This window comes from Tigriopus californicus, chromosome 5 (genome assembly GCF_007210705.1).
Source record: "Tigriopus californicus strain San Diego chromosome 5, Tcal_SD_v2.1, whole genome shotgun sequence".
In the NCBI taxonomy this organism is placed as follows: domain Eukaryota; kingdom Metazoa; phylum Arthropoda; class Copepoda; order Harpacticoida; family Harpacticidae; genus Tigriopus; species Tigriopus californicus.
In genome coordinates this window covers 8,391,133-8,412,406 of record NC_081444.1, presented here as the reverse complement: position 1 = coordinate 8,412,406, position 21,274 = coordinate 8,391,133, and the positions used below count along the sequence as shown (strand labels likewise).

The 21,274-nt window shown below is 44.3% G+C and overlaps 3 protein-coding genes across 3 annotated transcripts in view; 1 reads left to right on the top strand and 2 right to left on the bottom strand.

Annotated features, from left to right (window-relative positions):
* Positions 1–4,100: 4,100 nt before the first annotated feature.
* LOC131880420 (P2X purinoceptor 4-like) lies at positions 4,101–9,559 on the bottom strand. Its single transcript, XM_059227056.1, has 3 exons — positions 9,082–9,559; positions 5,427–6,348; positions 4,101–4,367 (listed from the first exon to the last, which is right to left on the bottom strand). The coding sequence occupies exons 1-3, from the start codon at positions 9,330–9,332 to the stop codon at positions 4,125–4,127; spliced, it is 1,416 nt and encodes a 471-aa protein (XP_059083039.1). The 5' UTR covers positions 9,333–9,559; the 3' UTR covers positions 4,101–4,124.
* A 3,117-nt stretch (positions 9,560–12,676) lies between these two features.
* On the bottom strand, positions 12,677–18,543 carry LOC131880218 (SR-related and CTD-associated factor 4-like). Its single transcript, XM_059226786.1, has 7 exons — positions 17,823–18,543; positions 16,236–17,640; positions 15,497–15,705; positions 14,500–15,427; positions 14,072–14,302; positions 13,951–14,011; positions 12,677–13,885 (listed from the first exon to the last, which is right to left on the bottom strand). Exons 1-7 carry the CDS (start codon positions 17,850–17,852, stop codon positions 12,868–12,870), a joined length of 3,882 nt encoding a protein of 1,293 aa, XP_059082769.1. The 5' UTR covers positions 17,853–18,543; the 3' UTR covers positions 12,677–12,867.
* A 1,316-nt stretch (positions 18,544–19,859) lies between these two features.
* The window catches only part of LOC131880690 (chromatin modification-related protein MEAF6-like), a 2,023-nt gene continuing 608 nt past the window's right edge, over positions 19,860–21,274 (top strand). Inside the window, exons 1-3 of the mRNA XM_059227373.1 lie at positions 19,860–20,042; positions 20,109–20,283; positions 21,197–21,247. Of these exons, the coding sequence (XP_059083356.1) occupies positions 20,119–20,283; positions 21,197–21,247 (216 nt within the window). The 5' untranslated portion in view covers positions 19,860–20,042; positions 20,109–20,118. The remainder of the gene's footprint in view (positions 20,043–20,108; positions 20,284–21,196; positions 21,248–21,274) is intronic.

Below are 21,274 nucleotides of genomic sequence, written 5' to 3'. Positions count from 1 at the left end.
TAAGGAAGAAGACTGTTGAGATGGATATGCGCATTTCTCTCAATACCTGATAAGATTTTTTGACCACCGTGGTGGAACGGGTGAGACGAGACGAGAGGAGACGACCGTGTCCAAGAATCCAGCTTAAGCCTTGCTTCCTCTAAGCTTTTACCATGCAAACGCTCTCTTCTGGCACATTACTTTAAACCGGTTTGAGAAAGTTGTCCGAGCGCTTTTTTTAATCTAGGACGTGGGCTAACTTTTGGGTGGGTCAAACGACACATTTCTCGACCCACCCAAAACAGTGCTAGCAAAGGATAAACTGACGAAAGCGCCTGGGCCATGCTCAAACCAGCTATTTGAAGCTTGTAAGATCAGAACGTTTAGGTGGTTGTGATGGGGTTCAAATTATAGTTTTCGTCAAGTTGGTGGAAACACACAACGGAAATGGAAGCAACAAGTCTCAGTTCAGGCTGACATTCAGAGATGTCGGGGTTACCTCAACTGCGTATCGCAATGGATTTTGAACCTTCAATTCCGTTCCAAAACAATGAGTTTAGACTGGTCCAAGATCCAGACCAAACACATCTTAGTAAATATTTGTGCTTTAGAAGTTAGTTAAAAGGCCGAAGTTACTCTTCAGGCATCATTGAGTACAATCACACCAACAGCAGATTCAGACTATGTACTTTTCAATAGAAAATGTAAAAAGTGGCCTGTAAAGTGATGATTGAAACATTTAAAGTATGTTCGAGAGTGCCTGAAGGATAGCTAAAGAATTAAAGCAGTATATGATCTTTGAGGCACATTTTTTTAATCAAAATGGGTTTGATTTGTATCTGGAACCCATACAAACACAGTGTTTTGCAACGGAATTGAAGATCAAAATTCCACTGCAACTGTGCGCTAAACACATTTTCGTACTATTCTAATACAATGCACTAGTGGGTTCAAACCCTCGTGTCAGAAGGTAATCTTTTAAGTAGGGGGACGTGCCATAGTGGTTAGCGCAGTTTCCTTGCAAGAGAGAGGTCCTTGGTTCCATTCTCCTCACTGACCTTTCTCCAAAATTAGACAGGGGTTTAAACCCACCTCCCCTAGGGAGAAGATTCTTGCCTTGTTCGCCCTGCCTCTTAGACTGCTCGGTTATGCTCACACCTTTTGCTGATCTGTCTTTACATGTTGAAGGACATTTGTCCACTAACTCTTTGAATCATCCCAAACCTAACCAGGCACCTCTCTCTCGTACTACTTCAAAATACAGGGTTTTTTATACAGGGTTGTGGCCTTTAAAGCGCGCGTCAGGCTAGATTTGAATTTTCCCACCTTTTCTTTATTGGGGACCGCTGGAAGCTTCAGGCGTCAGAAACCCGACTCCGTCATGGTACAGGCGTTCGTGAGTCGGGGTTCAAATTCGCCCCTGGTACGTATTTGTGATGGTGCCAACATTAACAGCAAAGTGTCCATCGATTCTATATAAGATACTGGGCTGATGCCATGGGCCGAAGAAACTTTCAGAGAAGAATCGGGGACCTTCACCCAAGACGTTGCACCCAGTCAACCTTCAAGATTGACTCAAAGTTGGCTGAAGGAGCGAAATCTTGGGTTTCTTCCCAAGGGCTTTTGCCCTCTATCATTCTCAGATACGAACCCCCTTGATTTCAGCATATGGGCTGTCTTAGAGGACAAGATCTGCAAGAAACACTAGAAATCAGTTGATGACCTGAAACAAGCCCTTGAAGTTGCATGTTCAAATATTGATCAAGTCATCATCCGTGATGGTGTCCAAGGGCATCTCTCACGGGTTGTGCGGGCTAAAAGCGGTCATATTCAATAATACACTCCTGAATTGACCGTCAGAGCTCGGGGATGCAAATAGCCAAGTTTCAGATCAATCTGTCTATGCAAGGACTTCTAGAGATATGGACTCCAAACGGAAGAAAAAATATCCTATCTCCTAAGCCGCTCATCTTATTCCAAATAAGCTCTTGATACGACCACAAGGTCTTGTTGAATAGATGAACTCAGCCAAGTTTGAGCCCAAACCTATGCTTAGGGAACTCAGGAGACATGTTCAAAGTTATGTAGTAAACACTACATAAAATTTGAATTACTTTAATTCGAAAAGTGGCTCAGAGTGGCTATGACCAAGAGCAGGCCGATTTGCCGGGAAGCTCGTTCGCAGTCCATATTTCTAGAAGTCCGTGGTCTATGATACCTTGGTAAATGGCACAAAATCCTTGCACTCGTTCTTCAACAATATCTAGGCGGCCCCATTTCTTAAGACTTAACCTTTCGGTAACTGCGTTAATTGATTTGTATCTTTTCAAAGCATTTAAACAAAAATCAACAGATTAAAGATGACAAGTTTTGTTCTTTAAATTCAAAGTTTTTCATCATAAAGTATTCTTTTCCTGGAACCAAAAAACTAAACAATAGAAAATAATTGCGACAAAAGAAGTATACGTGATTTACTGGTAATAGGAACGGAAGTAAAATGAAATGTCCACGATTTGTCAAATGACAACAATGGCAATCTTCAACAATCTTGCAACATTTTTGATCAAACACATAATCATGCCAATATCAATCCAAAGACATATGTTGCAATGATTAGTTCAAAAAATGTAATTAAAATTGGCAAAAAATCCACATTAAGATGCAACAGAGAGGGCAAAAACTGCACCTACAAATGCGTAAAATGCTGATATTTTTCCCTGTTCACCTTCTAGACAAAATCATAAGATAAATTATGAAAGAGTAAAAAATGTACCTTTGCAAAAATGTAAACGGACATTGAAAAAAGGTGCTCATACTTCTTTATAAGCCCTTTATTCTACTAAGAACATAGCAACACTTATATTGAGGTGAGGATAGGCCGGGAATTGAAGGGATAAGACTAGCATATCTTATAATAGATATCTGAAGAAACAAAATGCAATCAAATGAGAAAGCTTTTAAAATGTGGAAAAATGTCACAAATATAAAATGTGATTGTGATCTTGATCTAAACATGTTTTAGAATCAGATTGATAGTATATAAAATGCCATCTTAACACAGGTGTTGAATAAGAGATGTTTTAATGATTAGTTTTGTTAGTTATGGTTTCCATTTGTATGATTTTTTTTTATTTACCTGATTTTTTTGCTACAAAAAGTAACAGATAATTACTATTTGAGCCGAAGATATGGTTGATGATTTGATTTATTGATGACTTATTTGATGCCTCGTTAATAACAAATTAATAGATAGATACGTTTCGTATTTTCTCTGAACACTGCACTCTCAACTTCTTTAATCTGTTCTAATGCCTTCAACTGGATATGCTCATTTCCATTATTTTAAATCTAAACCCTTCATGGACGAGACCTGATAAATATCTAGACCTCCGTCATCCACTAGATCTTCTAGTTGAGTGTGAAATGGCGTCAACCAAACGGTCATTGAGTGAATTTTCATTCCATTCAAGGCTATATTACTCTGGGCTCTTTTATCATTTGGCCGCAAGTGGTAAAAGGGATGACCGTGCTCCAACGCTTGCTTTTTGAGGGTTAAATTTTACTTTTTGCTGCGTTATAACCGGGCCGTTAATAAGTCTTTGCATGGTTCAACTGTGCCTCCTGAAGGCTATTGAGGGCTTTTTTTTATTCATCGGATCGCACTTCTTTAGCAAACTAATTGGCAGCTTTTTCTCAAAGCAAAGTCTTCTATTGCATCTTCCATAAGAGATATGTAACCTAAACGAGTGGTACGTGCTGCATTTCTTCAAACGGATTCATCTACGTCGGGTAGATAAGTCACGTAAGCTTGAGGATTGTCTTCAGAATGACAGACTGCATCAAAATGAGGAAAGTCTTGAAGATAGGCCAAAGAGGGGCAATCAACCTAAAACAGACTTAAATGCCATCAAGAATGCTGCCCAAAGCAATTCCATCAGCTCAACCGCCCACGACATTGGCCTTCACAGGTGTACCATTTCCAAGCAAATAGATATGGAGAAAATTAGTGGCAAAGAGACATCTCTACCTTCATATCGATCAACTAACGAAAATTATCAGGCTACCTACCTTTTGTTATTGCGCTGAAAAATGACCAAATGATCTATATACACTCTTTATTCTTTGTTCACTTTTTATTTCCGTTACTAAACTTGTTCTTTTGACTCGTTTTCATGCGTAACGCTCGCCACCAAGCATTGATTAGGACAGCTAGTAGTTTCATAGCAATAGTTGCTCTTTCCTGCAGAAGCCGTAAGTGCGATGCTCTGTTCTTGGGGAGTCTTCTTATCGTGGTTCATTCCCAGGGCAGAGGTTTGGCTAATGATTTTTAAAGTCGATTCAAGCATCCGCGAGGTTGTGGGCACGGTCTCATATTTCTTTTCCTTTACCTGAAATGAGGAGCATCAGTTATTTTTTGGTTTTTGTTACAAGAGGTTTTCAATGAAAACAGGCACTTTGCTAACAAACATGATCAGATCCGTACACATGATAACAAAAACTGCAGTGCCCGTTACACAAAGACTCATAGTATGGGATTTTAAACCTTGCTGGCACTGGATAGCTGTTAAAACGGTCTAGATGTAATTGTATCGTGATGCATTATCAATTGAGAATTTTGCGATTACTTTCATTGGTGCAAATACGATGAAAAAATATCAACAAATGAAGACTCTCTTATTACTTGCTTATTTCACGTCTGAGCTATGTCTTGGTCGACACAATGTGAAAAGAAGCATGTATTGCTTCTAAATTTCACTTATCCTAGTGTACCATCGCAACGAAATCCATAAGAAAAATTCAAAAAGATCCAAAGAAAATAACGTGTCACTACAGTTTTAGATATTGCTTTTCTCCTCTACTTTTACTCTGGCTGCCACGTGTAACCAATGTATTGTAAGAAATGATATATTTTGTATTCTATATCCAAGGGTGGGTAAAAAAGCATTGCTTCCAAATTAAAAGTTAGGTCGTTATTTAGGTCCAAAGTGCTAAAAAAACAAACTGAACAACAAGCCATGTGCAAAATACTGGCACGATTGGTTACCAAAACATTTTTGGCTTCAAAACACTCAAGTCAGGAAGGCTTTTTATAAAACAACCCTGACAAATATTAAACTGTTTCTCCTCGAAATAACAAGTATAGCGTTTTTAAGCCATTAAGATTGAGCTCTTGAGACTTTTCAATTAAAAGGTCATTGGAGAGACAAGAGGTTGGGTGTTTCTTTTGAAACTTTCTGTTTAATCCAATCAGCCTTAAAATGCTTTCAGCCCAATGAAAGTTGAAAAAAGAAGCATTTTATGTGTTTTTTTTTTCCTTTGTAATGAACGAGGTGGTTTTCCCGAATTAGCTGGTACGGTGTTGCTCAATTGCCCCAACAACGACAAGCCATTAATCTTCACCCCTAGTATTAACTCATGAGTGCATAAATGGTAGGGTAAAGTCTCACCTTCATTCGTTCTGACGAGTAATTTAGAAGCACGAAGTCGCAGAACATGGTAGACAGACCCAAAAGCCCTAATCCAGTGACAATGACGATCACGGTATTCTTCAAGTCAAACTTGGACGCCCTCCCGTCAATAACGAGGAGAAACTTGAGTCCATAAGCTTTGATCAGGGTTCGTCGGTTCTCTTCATGATAAAAAGCGTGGCGAAAGTTCCAACCGAAGTCATCTAAGATGGTGAAACCGTATTTGGGCAGACAATAGGTCATGAAGTTCCAATCCAAATCGCAGTTCCATGTAACATCAATCCCAATAACGCCTCCGATTGCGGCAAGCTTAGTGATGTTACCTCCTGCCATCTCGACAATGTCCCCCAATCGGAAAATAGGGCACAGTTTACCGGGTGGGTCATTGGCATGATAAACGCAAATGGCGCCTTTTTCCTTTGGATTCCGCATATTTTTCCTCTCGTACTTGTCGCCAAATCTCGGGAAAGCGATGGAATTCTTGATGAAAACGGTATAGTTTTCGAATCCTGGAATCAATGGTCCTTCTGTTTTGGGGTTCAGTGGTAAACGATCCACTTCTACTGGACACCAAGACCTGATTTCGCAAACGTAGACGTCATCCAACCGATCACTGGGCACGCAATTTCCAGTCATGGTTCCATGGCCTTTGACCAGATTGACGCTTTGACCCTCGACACATGTGTTGTTGGCCAAAGAGCAGAGCACATCTGGCACTTCAATGGGATCTTCTGGGCACATAGACCGTGTTTGGTTGGGGGTGATGACCAGGTTGGTCATCACGAAGAAAGCTCCATTTTCTGCCGGCGGAACAACATAATCCGCTTCATCCCAAACTCGCTCGTACATGTAATGCCATTCTTCCGGTATTTGTCCTCTGGCGCGCTCGGTGAGTTCCGACCTATGGATAGTATGAAAATGCAATGGTTGAGTTACGCTATAGTCATCTTTTAGATTGGGTTAACTACAAGTATTGTCCGTAGTGTCAAACAAGGTCAACAGAAACTAGCATCTTTAATAATATTTTTTTCAAGGTTCATGAGAATGTGCCATTTCACTTATGAATCGATTGTATTTCATTGAATCCTCAAGTAGCCCATATGGATTCCAATGTTTGAAGTGAGATAAGCCCCATGATCTTGCCTCCGAAGGCGGGATTCGAACCTACGCTCCCTGAGAATCATGTCGTGCCTCTATCGGGCCCATTAGACCGCTCGGCTCCTATCTCGACTTTGCCAAGGCCTTTGACAAGGTAGATCATGATATTTTACTTAACAGGCTCCATGAGATTGGGACCCAAAGCAAAGTTCGATTGGATTCGAGTTTCATTCATGACAGGAAGCATGTTAAGGTTGACGTGTCGCTTAGTGATATATATGATGTCAAGTTGAGGGAGGAGACGTGGTGTAGTGGTTAGCGCAGTTTCCTAACATGAGAGAGGTCCCCGGTTCGATTCTCCTCCCCGACCTTTCTCAAGGAAACTTTTAGACGCTAACCACGCCCACAGATGGAGAACCAATCTGATACGGACTACGACACTGCCTATCGGAACTCTATACGGATAATGTGATGGCTAGCTTCGCTGGCCGGGCGAGGTTACCCCTCCGACCCTAGCACCCCAAATACAAGTTGGGTGTCTCACAAGGCTCCGTATTAGGTCCTCTCCTTTTCACCATCTACATCGCTCCACTTCAAAAGCTTAGTATTACTGCCAGTATCTCTTCCTATCCTGATGCACGGACTTCTAGAAATATGAACTGCGAACGCCAAATCGGCCTTCTCTTGGTCATAGGAACTCTGAGCCGCTTTTCGAATTAAAGTAATAAAATAAGAAGCGTAGATCTCTTTAATTGAAGGCAGTTTATTTTTCTATCATTTACCTGAAAAGTGGCCAGTTTCAAAGTTATGAGTTTAGTCTTAGGTTGAAAAAAAATGATATGGTCTTCCGCTCTCTAGCCTTTGGGTCAATACCATTGAGCACTCTACCCAGAGGATAATGGAGGTCATGATATTGAACAAGTTTCGTCCATGAAGGATTTAGGAACAGTCCTCCAAAATGATGGAAAGTTTCACGAGCAGATCCAGTAGAAGGTGGAAAAAACTTATCACTCATGTGGTTAGATCTTTCGGACGTTTTGGACTTTAGTCCAGAGATAGTATGACTCTCTACGAGTCGATTGTTCAGCCCCATATGGGATATACCTCGCCCAATTGGGCTCCAACTAGTGCTGCACAAGGTCGAAGGCCTTCAATTAAAGATGTTTTATTAGGAACATTGAAGGAAATGGTAGAGATTAAAGAAGTTGGGACTAAACAATATTCAGAGAAGACACGAAAGATATATAATACTATACGTTTTCAGAGGCATTCATGAACTTTGTCCCAGTCTAGGTTTTACGGTCAATTCTAGTGACCATAGAAGTTTAATGTGCGTTGATGAACGTCTTCAAGCCGTCTAGAATCTAGGCTCGTTAAAACAATGAAATTCGCCTCTCTTCTTTTCATTGTTTAATCTACTTCCCTCAAATATTAGTAGGGAGTATTTAGATGTTGTTGATCCGGTAGCATACCATGTTTGAAGTCAAATTTGGACGAGTTTTTGATCAGCATTCCGAATCATCCCTATATCCAAGAGCCAGCCCGGACTCCAAGCTCAAATTCGATGAAGACTCACTATCGTGTATAGTTAAATGGTAACAAACGAATGATATCTTTCATCTTGATAAGGCTAGGGATTACATTCCCTGTAGTGGTTAAAAAAGCCCGTGAAAAAACAAACCACAAAAATTTGGCAATCGTTTTCCCCAACAACCAGCCTTCATCAACATTTAAAGGGCAAATCTTTTGGAGTAACAGTGTAACAGGTAAGTTTTGGGGCTATAACAAGAGCACAATAATTTTGAATTCATAAAATCAACTTCATTTAAAAGTCATTGGTATTGTTTTGCTTTTTTGTTTGTTACAGTTGTTGCCAAGACTCACCCCCGTTTTTGGAGATGCTAATCTTGGCGCGCTACATTTAAAAGCAAGCACTATCATCTGAAAGATAAAATGGCGAGTTCCTCGAGGAGCACTTTACGTCCACAGTGTACTCTCTTACTGCACTATCTTCGTTGGAGAAGGATCCTTGATATTGCTTTCCCATTGTTTTCATCACGGATGAACATAATGAGAAAGTCGAATAAATGCTGCAGATAGGAGGTCTGGAACGAGCAATTCTGCAGGAAAAGTGCTGAAAAGCCATTATCACAAGCACAAAAATATGAAGTCGAAATTTCCACCTCTGCTTCCGTGTGTAACAATTGTTTCTCTTGGTTTGTCGTAATAACATGCCTGGATTACCTACTATACTCGTATATAGACGACACGCGGTACGCTACGGTCCATTACAATGGATTTTGTAAATTGAATCGGAGTGTATACTACGTCGTATGATAACCTAAGTAACAGTCGAAAGAGAAACATTTCACGAGCCTTTTCTGAATCCTATCTAATGGATGGTCAATTACGCCAACGATGTTTTTTGGAACACGCAGACCCAATTATAAACCAAAGAATTGCCTTATAACTGGTAGAGAGCTACCCACTACCAAGTCAGGCCAAAGTTGTCCGAAAGTTTTCTCGTTCACTTTACCTTGAGAATCCTTTCACCTTAGTTGTAACGCTGGATTCGACCTCGGCAAATTCTTGGTAACCTCGGGCATACCATAATTGGTAGAGCACCACAAACCCAATGACTAACATTTGAAGTAGCAATCGTAAGATTCCTAACGGCACATTCTGAATAGTCACCACTTTTGGCGTCTCATACTCGAAGAAACTGTAACACCATCCGGCAAGACCTTTGAGCTCCCCGCGAGAAGATTCTGCCGAGGCGTCCGTCATTGTAGCTCCGCCGTTTTTTTATATTTGAAGCAACTCACAATGCTCAAATTGTCCAGGAGAAGGAAACAAAGAAGTCTCACAATAGATGATTACCAACACTAGTGCGACAACACCGCCACCACCACCACCTCATAATCCAATGGTGTTCCATCTATATCCATTTGTGACGAGATCCCAAATGGAACGCGTGCGAAGTCAAATTACCCCTCCAATTGAGGTGCTCGTATGTGTGTTTGTGTGCACCATACTTTCTAGTATATACAGTACGTAGTGGTAGAGAAAGGCCAGAAAGTGGACAGACAAACGATGAACGCACGAACGGAGGGACGAACGGAGGGACGAACGGAGGGACGAACGTTATTTCCCTGTTGCGAATAACAACCGAAGACGACCGAGGAATGACTGAAGGAGGAGCGGAGCCGTGGCCCCACCAATGGACCCCAAGGACCGGACACAGACAGAGAGGCAAACCAAAGAGAGGAGAAGCATTAAGGGCCATGCGGTGGCCCATGGACTGGTATTATCCTGATTGCCTAGTACTTTTCCATCCAGCAAGTGCCATTCAATGAACATTTGTGTTACATTCATAGTAATGGAAGAAAATTTGCCTCCAAAGAACCGAGGCATCTTGGCCCAAGGATATGTATTGACCTTTTTCGGGAAAGCAGCACGGAGGCCTCAACGTACAATATGAGGGTCTTGACTTCTGCTTCCGCTTCATACCCCACAACTGGTGGATAAAGAAGTATGATTGATTGCAGCTCTGGCACTTCCTGACACATGCTTTTGACCCAGAGTGGGACGAATTAAGTATTTCCAGCTCCGGGACTGGGACAATCAGGGTGATTTGATCATTGAGATCTCGTTTCATGACCCATGTACGTACATTATGTGTATCTGGGGCTAAATTACACGGGTAATAAAGATAAAGACGAAACTAGGACTGTAAGGGAATATGGTTCGTGGTCAACAAGAAACAGGCTCACGCATATATTCATGTTTTTCTTTTTCTACAACAAAAAGGTGGTTCAAATTCTTGGAACTTGTCACAAATGAAGCACCGATTTTGCTTTTTTGTGCACCCGTCACGTGATCCAGTGGTCAAGGGGATAATGAAAAAGGTACCAAGTCTGTAGAAAGACATGGATCTACCAGTCCAAGTAGATATTTTGTAGCTTATCCATGATACGAATGAGAAGATTAATGTCGACTGAAGTATCCCTCCCGACAATCCTGGGACAAAAATAATGCTGATCGCGGAGACATTCGAGGTCGAAAATGAACGATCATGAAGACAATAGCAAATATACGTGAAGAACAGTTTGCTGACTTTAATTGCCTTATAAGAAACCCCTCATATACACATGTGCCAAATTGGACCATTGTAAATGAGTGCTGCAGACAACGTGGGATGCGAGAAGAGACGGTAGTTGGTGAGGTGCTCGAACGAGACAACGAGCCACTTAATCATTAATTGGTCAGAAGTGTAGTCGAAAATCGTGGTTTTCGCGTCATACTTTCGATGTTAGATCATCTGGATACGCTTTTGGTTCCTGTCTAAAGCAGGTCTTGATATTAATGCTGTTTCCATTTTTCCAAGGAGTTAATTAAGCGCAAGGAGTTCGTGTACTTCTCATTCGCTTTGTGTTTCAAGGTCTTGTGATGTTCCTCATTAAGACTTTTCAGTATGTAATTGCAAATTCCAAGAGATGAGATCAAGTTAGTACTGGTCAATCGATAACCTCAAGCAAATAAGTGACACCACTTTCCAGGGGATTGCGACTCAAGATGTTTGAGAAGCAAAAATATCCCTACGGATTTCAAATGATTCTGTTCTTCTGCAGATGTGTGCCCACAAACGAGAAAAAGTTGTTTGAAGAAAATGCAATCAATCGTAAGATTTGACCTTTTTATTTGTCTGGTCCATTGGCCTTGCATGTCCTGAAGGTATTCTTCTTTTCTCGCTAGGGTGCGTTATGCGTAGGATGCACATTGGGCCAAAACGAACGGTAGAGTTTGGGTCTCCGCCCCAATTAGCGTGAGATCAGAACCCTTGATTGTTTGTACAGACAAAACAACAGCTCCATACCTAGATATATTTGGGTTGGGTACTGCCTTTTTCCCACTTGTGGACCATGCTTTCACATCTTGAGGCCCCAAGCCATTCTAAAGTCATGCCCATTTTCATCCTAATGGATTTCAATGTAAAGGCCGCACAATTTCATCTAGGAAATGATTAATTGTGGATGAAAACCGCTTCTGGAGGATCAAGCCACTTTTGACCAAGGTTGATGCCAGATATTCCATTTCTGACCTTTTATGAACTGCCCGAGATAATTTCCCCTTACAGTACGTAGTAAGTAAGAGAAAAGGTTGGAGAGATACGAGATGAACAATAACACATTGGGAATGGTTCAAAGATTATTGGGAAATGTTCTAATGAGATTCGAGTGTGAATACATCTGTGTGTAGTAGATGAAGTGCCAGACAGACCAAATACATCTCGAGTTAGGGCTCCAAGGATGCAGTTATAAAGAGATCTCAGGGTCTGGCTGGATCTTCGAACCCTCTAAAAGCGAATACTTAATGTTGATACTTGACCGCCCAATTTCCGATTTGGGCAATACCAAAACGAGGAGGAGAAAGAACCAAATCCCAATAGGAAAAGAGGGAAGAAGATCCATACTAATTGACAGAAGCGCCGCTTTGATTTTCCAAGGATTTATTTACCGTGCTAATGGCACAATTTTTTGGATTCCTAGTACGAGAAAACCCCAACCTGAGGTTAAATAACCAAGACCTCTTGGACAGAAGGTCTTCCATTACGATCTGACATGAGGGTTATTACCCCACAATGTATGGAATTTGACCCTTTCGTACCAAAGACAACGCTGATCTTCCAGAATCTCATTGGCTAACTTTTTCGTAGATTGATCATTCCAGGGCGATGTAGTGGACAAATAATATTACTCAGTGGGTTTGCAATGCGGCACTACTCTGGAATGTTTGTATGCCCGTTGGGAGTGAAATTAATAGCAGCCTCCCCTTTGGAACGCATAGATTACCCTCAATGTATGCGTTAGAGGCGTTCAAAATGCCAGCCAGACATTTTGGGGTAGAATTTCAGGGAACAAGTGAAAGCAATTAGGCGAATTACCCCTGAAACCTGAAATGTGACTTGAACGAACAGCGTTAATGGGTTTGCTCGATCTTCTTTCGGTTTGTAGCTGAGCTGGTTGCTCCCAAAAATGTGACCCCACCCTAATCAATTCGTGGTGCCACATGCAACAACTATGGCATTCACAAGCGTATCTCCATAAAGTACCTTTCTTCTTCGCTTAACGTTGGACAGAGCCGTTTCCAATTTATTTCCATATTTTCTATCGCCCTAGCAATAGAATTTATCACAGCGTATTGCTCAGGGTGAGAACAGGAACAAATCTGAAGAGCGATCGAGTAACAGAACGTGAGTGAGACCCACTTTGCCGGATATGGATGGAGGTGCCAGAAGTGACCTAATCTCGCTACGCACTACCTAAACACTTGACCCGGGCTCGCCGGTTTGATTCTCTTCGTTTCCCACCGATTTTGGTGGCTCCATTTCGCCTATGGCGTTATTTTGTTGCTCTACTGCCTCATTCGGATTTAGCTCCGACTGTGTCTTCTTATGTTCTTCCCTGAGAGCAAACGTTGTGCACTCGCGGTCACTCTCTGTCCTCCACGGTTCACTCACTGCCGCCTCATCATGCTCTACCACATTTGGATTATGAGGCACACGCAAATCAACACTGTCTGTGGCACTCGTTTGACCCGTGCTCCCTTGGTCGAAGCCACCCTCAAGATTCGAACTCCCATCCGTCTGGGTGACGCTTGGTTCTTGCAAAGAGTCCGGATCTATCATGGAGTTGACGCTTGTGCCGGTCGACACAGGGGCTGGGGTTGGATCACCTTGAACTGTATGGACATTGTCCACCATCATGTCTTGTGAATCTCCTCCCATCTCATTTGAATTCGATCGACGGTTGTCAGTCTCATGTAGTTGGTCTTCAGACTCGTTCGGATTGACACCGGACCCGTAATGCTGCGAATGTCGATTCTCAAGGTTGGTATCCAATGATACGCTTCCTGAATCCCGTGGACTCTCCATATCCATGTGGTCTTCGCCCAGTCTTGGACAATTCGAATGCTCATTGACCGAAGAGGGATTAGCACATTTGGCTTCTTTAATTTGACTGATTGACGCGTCTTGGCTAACATTGTTCGAGTCCATGCTCTGCGAACCACCTTCACGAGCATTCTGATCCAAATCTGCCTTAGGTGATGGCTCGGCTTGACCCCATCGACTCTTTCGTTCACGTCGCTCTCTTTGAGGTTTGACAATAGGTTCGATGTCGACCTCTCCATTGGCATCCCCGAATCCATGCGGAGGAGGTCCATTGTGGATTCCCATGGGCATACGTGGGCCCATGCCTCTTCCGGGAAAACCAGGCCCACCACGACCTCGAGGTGTTCCAGAAGGACCAAATGGAGCATTCTCCCAAGGCATATCGTGCCTAGGGTCAATAGAACAACGGGTATGACAACAACCTTTACAAAACTCGACAAAACATTATCTTACATGTCTCCACGAGGCATTGATCCGCGAAAGTTGGGAGGACCATCGTTTGACCAACTGTCGCCTGAAATTAGGGACAATCCATCAGACCAATTATTCAACTTATGCTCTACTCACGACTTACCATTTCTACCAAACGACGGAAACCGAGGATTTCCCCCCCTTCCCCGCCACGGACGGTTTCCTCGCCCGCCTCGTGGGAACATGTTAGGCCCTTCATGACGGAAGGGGCTACCTCTACCCCCACCTATAAAATTATCATTGTCACGTCCCATGAAGTTATTCATCGGTGGTCGATCAGCAAACACAGGTGGTGGCCCGTCAAATCGAGGCGGATGATCTCCCTGAGGTGGGCCTGTAAGCATCATGTTAACCAAATTAATTCTAGCCCAAGGCCTTTTCATCTCAAGGTGAAGAGCAAAGTTGCTGCAGGTCATCTGCACTATATCAGTATACAATCATTTTGTCGAGGTAACTGTTTTTACAGTTCAAATATAATAATAATCAGGCAACAACGCTATGTTGAATATCGATCCAGATTGAGGTGCTCACCTCGATTCCATTCATGAGGCGGCTCAATCATGTCGTTGGGACCCCTCTCCGCCAGATTTCTAAGCCTGGAAGCGATGTCATTGTGACGGGGTGGTCCGTCTCTAGGTCCGAGCATTTCGTCTTCGTCAGGACCTGCGCCTCCTCCCCATCGAGAAGAACGATCACGTTTGAGTTCTCGTGTTCCATCTTGGCCAGAATCATTTCCCAAGCTGAGACGTGGCGGTAAACCTCCTTGTCCCGGTATCAAATCTCCACTTGTTGGAACATTCAAAGGAGGGGGCATGCCAGGAATAAGACCTGATGACACTGGAGGGGGAAAGGCTAGACGAAGGCCGGGGGGAGGTTGTGTGGTATCAAAGGCGGAAAACCCTGGAGGAGGGGCATTTACCGGTGGCTGACCCCCTAGGGGGGCACCTAAAAGAAGGTTGGCCGGACCCGGACCCAATAGGGAGGTAGCAGAGGGCCCGTTAGGAGGTGGCGGTGGCAAAATTCCAGGTGCCCCTAATAAGCTAGGTAGAGTTGCGTGATGTGGAGGTGGAGGCGGCTGACCAAGGCCAAAGTTAGGGTGCATGCCTGGAGGTGGCGCAGAAGCTGCAGCCACGGCCAGTCCAATGGCCTCTGACACTCCACTCACGGGTGTTTGGAGAATCTGATTGGGTGTCAGCCCTTCAGGCATGGGTATAAAATGAGGCGTCGATGGTGCGGGAGCACCGTGTGAAGTGAAAGCTTGGGGAGCCGAGGCAACACCGCGCATGGTCTTCATCCAGTCTGGCATAGTATCTTCATCAAAAGTACCACCCGCTTCAAGGGATACCATATCAACCTGAGGATCCAGTTTATCGATTGGGATATACGACACGCCCATATCAACGTCCCAAAAGTCTTTCCACTGCTTGTCCTTCATTCCTTTGCCGGGAGCCCACGCCAACTAAGCAAAGAACAAAAGAATGAAGATCGAAACCTTTGAGCTAAATGTATAAAAATGTATGGGATTTACCGTGATGGGCTTTCCTTGAAGTTTATGCTTGTGAAGCGTTTTTAATGCTTTGTAAGCGTCCATTCGACGATTCATACATACGAATGCACACCCTCGAGGTGGGATCAAGTTGATGGTTTCGACGTCGCCAAACTCGCCGAACAAATCTGACAGTTCATCTTCAGCTACCAACTTTGAAAGGTGACCCACCCACAATGTAGTACTACAGACTAAAACAGACGAAATTAATACAATTGAATGAATTTTGGCTATGATCCAAGGAGGTGTACGTCAGATCACGGACTTCTAGTGATATGGACTGCAAACGGAAGCAAAAATATCCCATCTCCTAAACCGCTCATCTTATTTCAAATAAGCACTTCATACGACCACAAGGTCTTGTTGAATAGGTGAACTCAGCCAAGTTTGAGCCCAAACCTATGCTTAGGGAACTCAGGTCACATGTTCAAAGTTATTTAGTAAACGCTACATAAAATTCGAATTTTCGGCCTGCGCTTGGTCAGCTACATAAGCTTTTGACAACATAACTTTGAAACGATCGACTTTGTATGTCAATGATATAAAATTCACCTATCGTTAATTGAAGAGATCTACGTTTCTCATTTTATTACTTTAAATCGAAAAGTGGCTCAGAGTGGCTATGACCAAGAGCAGGCCGATTTGCCGGGAAGCTCGTTCGCAGTCCATATTTTTATAAGTCCGTAGTCAGATATACTGCGGTTCTAATCATTCAACCTACCACTCAGAAAGCCTTTTTTGATGGGCGGCAATCCTCGTTTCTCTCGTTCTCGTCGTTTATCTCGGTCTTCCTCCCGATTAGATCGGTCGCGAATCCGATCTTTGGAACGAGAACGACGTCGACGCCCATTGTTGGCTCGGTCACGACTACGACTTCGAGATCGCCGACTACGTTTTCGGTCCCTGGACCTAGAGCGGGATCGCCGCAATACGTTTGCATTTCGTCGCCAATTCGAAGTTGTCCGATCTTCGACTATTTGAATATCCTCATCGGTTTCATCGCGCTCGCCTTCTTCAGGCGGGGATCGGCCACTCCCATGGTGGCTTATATTATTGCGGTGATGGTTACTTGATAAAGACATGCCAAACTTATCTTGACTCCACAATGCGGGTTGGAGCGAGGAACTGCTTTCGGGCACAGTGGAGCCACCACCACCACCGCTGGCCAGTGAACCGGCATCACCGCTAAAGGCACCCATCAGATGGGTAGGCTGATGTTGTTGCTGTTGCTGAACTTGGGGTAGAAGCTGTCTCAATTGATGAATTTGGGACTCGCCAATGGCGCCGATGCTCTTGAGTTTTTCCAGTAACGCGCCGTTCCCCAAGATGCTCTGAAGCGCCTCCAACATTTGAGGCGGGGGTGGATGGTCATGTGAGTCGTGCGCTCCGCCGCCTTCCTCGTCATCCGAATAATCAAAGTCCAGAAGTTGCTTGTTGAACTGGACGGTACCCGGCTGTGACTGTTGCTCCTGGGGTTGGACGTGGTTCTTGAGCAATTGCAAAATGGTCTGAAGCTGCTGCGTGACTTGCTGATCGACCGGACTCGTGCCGGGTAAGGCCCCGCTGGCTAATCCGGCTAGCACGGCCGTCGAGTCTTTCAAAGCTCCGGGACCGACTGGACCAGACCCGCTGTTGGTGGCATTGGGACCACCGCTGGGTCCGGTATGACCGCTACCACTAGGCGGGCCCAAAGCGGGTGGCGGGGCGGGCGCGGCTTGGTCCATTTGTTGGGCAATCTCCGAATTGGGGTTGGCCAAATCAAAAAGAGGCTGAATGAGTTCGGAGGCAAAGACTTCATTTTTCTGCCAGAGATTGAGCACCCGAATGACCCGACTCTTTTCGTCTTCATTGCATTTGTATAGGTGATGGAACGTGTATTGGACGTTCTTGGCGAATCGCGGTGCAAACACGTCTTTGTCGGGGCCGAATTGATGGCGACTCTGCCGCACGATGGAGTCGATCACGTACAAGCCGGGAATTTTGTACTCGGGGCGGCATTTTTGAATGAATTTTTCCACACTTTGCACCACGTGCTTGTAGAACTTGATGGCTTTGATGGCCGACTTGGTAATCGAGGTCATCTTGGCCTTGGAAATGGGCGGCTTGATTTCGTACAAGCTCGACAGCTAAAATGCAAATGAAACCCAAAAGTATGAATTAGTGAATCGAGGGTTCCTGCGGAGGCCGGCATCTCGGCATCTCGGCATTTCTCCTACCCCGGATGAGCCAATCCAGTCATGTTGCCTTAGACTGGCCCATAGGGACCCAGAGCTGACCGCACGCAGGGCCTTTATCGCCTTGACCTTACCTCTTGATTGAACACTTTGACCGCGTCCATCTTGTTCGTCGATGAATTGACTCACACCGGCCAAGCTGGCCTGAACCGATTGGACACGAACCTCAGATACCCCAGATGGATGAATCAATGCTCGGTCAGTCAGCCCGCATCCAGATGTATTTTCTGTATCTTCGCGTCTTTCCGATAGCCGTTAACCGTGTTTCCGAGTCAATCGATCAAAACCATCAATAAATCAGATTGGCCCACCTTCCGTCAAAAAATGGCTTGCTTGATTGATTAATCGATCGATCGATCGATGGATCGATCAATGGATCCACCCGCTCACCCGAGGGAGGAAGGGGGTGGGAGGGTCTCGTCAGGACGATCACGACCCAGACGGCCCACAATCTTCAGCACTCTCACGTCCGGTCCCGCCCAAGCCTTCCCTGGAGATAAGCGTTAGTTAGTCGCGAACTCGGCTGACCCGCACGCACGCCGATTGGAGTTCGCCGGTCCTGATCACGGTGCACCCATGGAACCAGACCGACCAGGGTGTGTTGGATGAGCGGCGTGACGGCTGAGTCAGAGATTCCGTGGCCCAATGCTGATAGGCGGTGTGGTCGAAACACTCCCGCCCCGGATGGATCAAGCCCTCGATGGCAATCCGAAATCTTCCCGTCCTTCCGTCTTTTCCTGCGGCTGAACGAGTGAACGGCTCTCAAGGAGATTGACTACGCCACTGCCTGCCTGCCTGCCCGCCCGCCCGCCTGCCCCTCTGCCTGTACGTCTGTCTGTCTGTCTGTCTGAGGGGGGATTCTCGCTCGGTCTCTCTGACTCGGTCGGACCGGCGATTGGAGGGTCTCAAACTTGGGTTTTGAGACGATCCCGCCTGCCAGCGGTTTGGCGGATAGGCGTGCTGGGGCTTGCCAGGCTATCATTCATCAGCTTTCTCGTCACCAGCTGTCGGCTCCTGCTAGGGTACAGGCCGAAAACTAGGCTGACTCGGCTGAAGCATGGGGAAGCTTCGGCTTGGGCCAGTGTCGTCCCGAGCCTGCTAGCCGGAGCTTACGGAGGCGTTGGGCATCAGGCTGACCATATAGTTCAGTCCCGGGAAATCCGCCCTGATCTCATGGTGGCATGGATTATGCCCAGACGTCCCAGTATCATGTTGGAAGTCAGGCCACGACCTGTTTTCTATGGCTGCTTATAATTTGATGAGAAAGGTAGTATTTTTTGATGCTAATTTTTGAAAATTAGCATTATTTCGAGGCCGCTAGCGTTGGATTTTTTTTATTAGCATTAGTTTGGGTTTTAGCATTATTTGCATGGTCCAAGCATTGTGAAATCTTGTCTAGCATTTTAGCATTTTCTTAGCATTATTTCACTAAAACAATGACCAAAAGAGAAGAAACGCAAAAAAACCATCTCACAAGGGAACTTCATTTGGTGGCGTTAACTCCATGAAATTAATACGGTGTAGCCACAAAAAAAGTGATTTCCATTGGAATGTTTACTTTACTTTAAGCAAGCAAAATGATTTTTTTTCTAATTGCTTCTCAATTCTAAGGGAGATTTAGCCAAATTTCTGTTTGGCACCAGATTTTTCACACCAAAAAGATTTTGGATTGGCTAACACAAAAAAAATTATTAAAATGGTCAGTGCGTGTATAAGGACGAGCTACCAAGCCTTAAGTAAATGTAAGTATAGGTATATTTCTTTGTAATATGAAAATAAACATGAATATTTTGGTTGGTTTCATTGGCTACCGAAAAATATTCACCCTCCCCCCCACCCCCCACATACACACACATTTGAGGTAAACCAAATCACAAGATTCAAAAATAGAAAATATTTTCTCTAATCTAATTAGATTGTGTCCAGCCATAAGTATCCACACCAGATCCTGCAGAGTCCTGGTCCAATTGCCCTCTAGTATTCATCCCTTCCACCTTCCCCTCTCCTTTTAATTCGCCCATGGGCCGGACCACTTCTTCTCCACCTGGTAGGCCTATGCCAGCCGAAACAGCCAACACCCGATCCGGGTGGCCCTCTCAGCTCAGTCAAAATAGCAACCCTGATCTTTTGATTGTTGATAAATAAAGAAAAAGGTCGCATCTGAGATCCAAAATAATCCAATTGCTCGAGATTGTTCAACCTTCCTACCGAAACAAGCCTCCCAAGACGCCTCCGGGTCATAAATTGGCTCTCTAACTCTCGTCCTCATTCGTTCCTTTCTTCGCACTTGATTGGTGATAGACCTAACTAACCTCCGTCCTTCGTGTGTGTGGGTTTGTGACCGTTGGTCTTTCGCTTAGCCTTTCCAGCATGAGTTCCATGAGCACGGCGGCCTCCTTGTCCGCTGGCAATGCCAGCCAGACTAGCAATGGAAGTGGCGGGGCTGGCAGCGGCTCGTCCGGCAGCAAGTCCAACAATTTGATGGACACCCGCCAAGAATTGGGTGAACTGGTCAAACGACGGGCCGAGATTGCCGTAAGAACTTCTAGGTTGGGAATGAAGGGGGAAGAGGGCCTAAACTACGGATATGGCGGGTTGGCTTGGGTTGGTCCAAGACGTGACCGGAAGAACTTGAAGCACGCTCAATGCCTGAGAGCGCTTTTGAAACAAGAAATATGTTTTAGGGTCAATGCTCTATTACCGGCTTCCCATTTCGACCCGGTACTTGGCCGGGAACACCCTTTAAACTTTTGGCCGATGCAAACGTGCCCAAGTTACAATCCTAGAGCGTAAAGTGACCGATTTCTACATTTCAAAAGGCAATAGCTAGATACCCCTAGGACCTAGGAACTAGAACTAAGAAAGAATGGTAAATGTTTAAAAACCTTGGTTTTTGCTCTTTTAGACAAAAGACCTAAAACGTCAATTTTGAGAAAACCACTGTTAAGCAAGATATGAAATGCATCTTTTCGAGTGTTATTAGTTTATGTAAGTTATTTTAACAGCATAGATATAGTGCTTGATTGACTAAGTGTAACATTACAACATTCTTTTGTTGTTTAAGACACGGTCAAAGAGTTTTTTAGAGTGGTGTGATTTAACATTCGAGGAATCCATACCTCGAAAACTGGATTTGATTGTGCTAATATATAAATTCACTTTTTTCATTATTCTTTATCCAAATGCAATGAATACCATTTAGATCGTGATAAAAAAAAAGTGACTATGAGTGACTGTACCCAGATAAAAGCTGACGATATGGGGGTGTATTAGAGCTGTCTTTGATAGAGTCTATGGCCATTACCTGGGTTTTCTCCCATAAATGTGCCAAAATCGGCTACCGTGCTTCCGAGGTCTACTAGTGACTAATAAAGAAACCAAACTTAGAGTGGGAGGAACTTAACAAGGCTGACTTTTGGTTTGCTAAACAGATATAGGACAATTTTAGGACACCTTGGCCAATTTGGAGCGTCAGATCTACGCCTTTGAAGGCAGCTACCTCGAGGACACACATCTATACGGCAAC

Coding starts and splice junctions, on each gene's coding strand:
- LOC131880218 (XM_059226786.1), bottom strand. CDS start 17,852: ATGGACGCGGTCAAAGTGTTCAATCAAGAG. Junction 15,428..15,496: donor TTCAAGGAAAGCCCATCACG/GTAAATCCCATA, acceptor TTCTTTGCTTAG/TTGGCGTGGGCTCCCGGCAA. Junction 14,303..14,499: donor GCCTCATGAATGGAATCGAG/GTGAGCACCTCA, acceptor TGATGCTTACAG/GCCCACCTCAGGGAGATCAT.
- LOC131880420 (XM_059227056.1), bottom strand. CDS start 9,332: ATGACGGACGCCTCGGCAGAATCTTCTCGCGGGGAGCTCAAAGGTCTT. Junction 6,349..9,081: donor AAGGTGAAAGGATTCTCAAG/GTAAAGTGAACG, acceptor TACTATCCATAG/GTCGGAACTCACCGAGCGCG. Junction 4,368..5,426: donor ACTCGTCAGAACGAATGAAG/GTGAGACTTTAC, acceptor TCCTCATTTCAG/GTAAAGGAAAAGAAATATGA.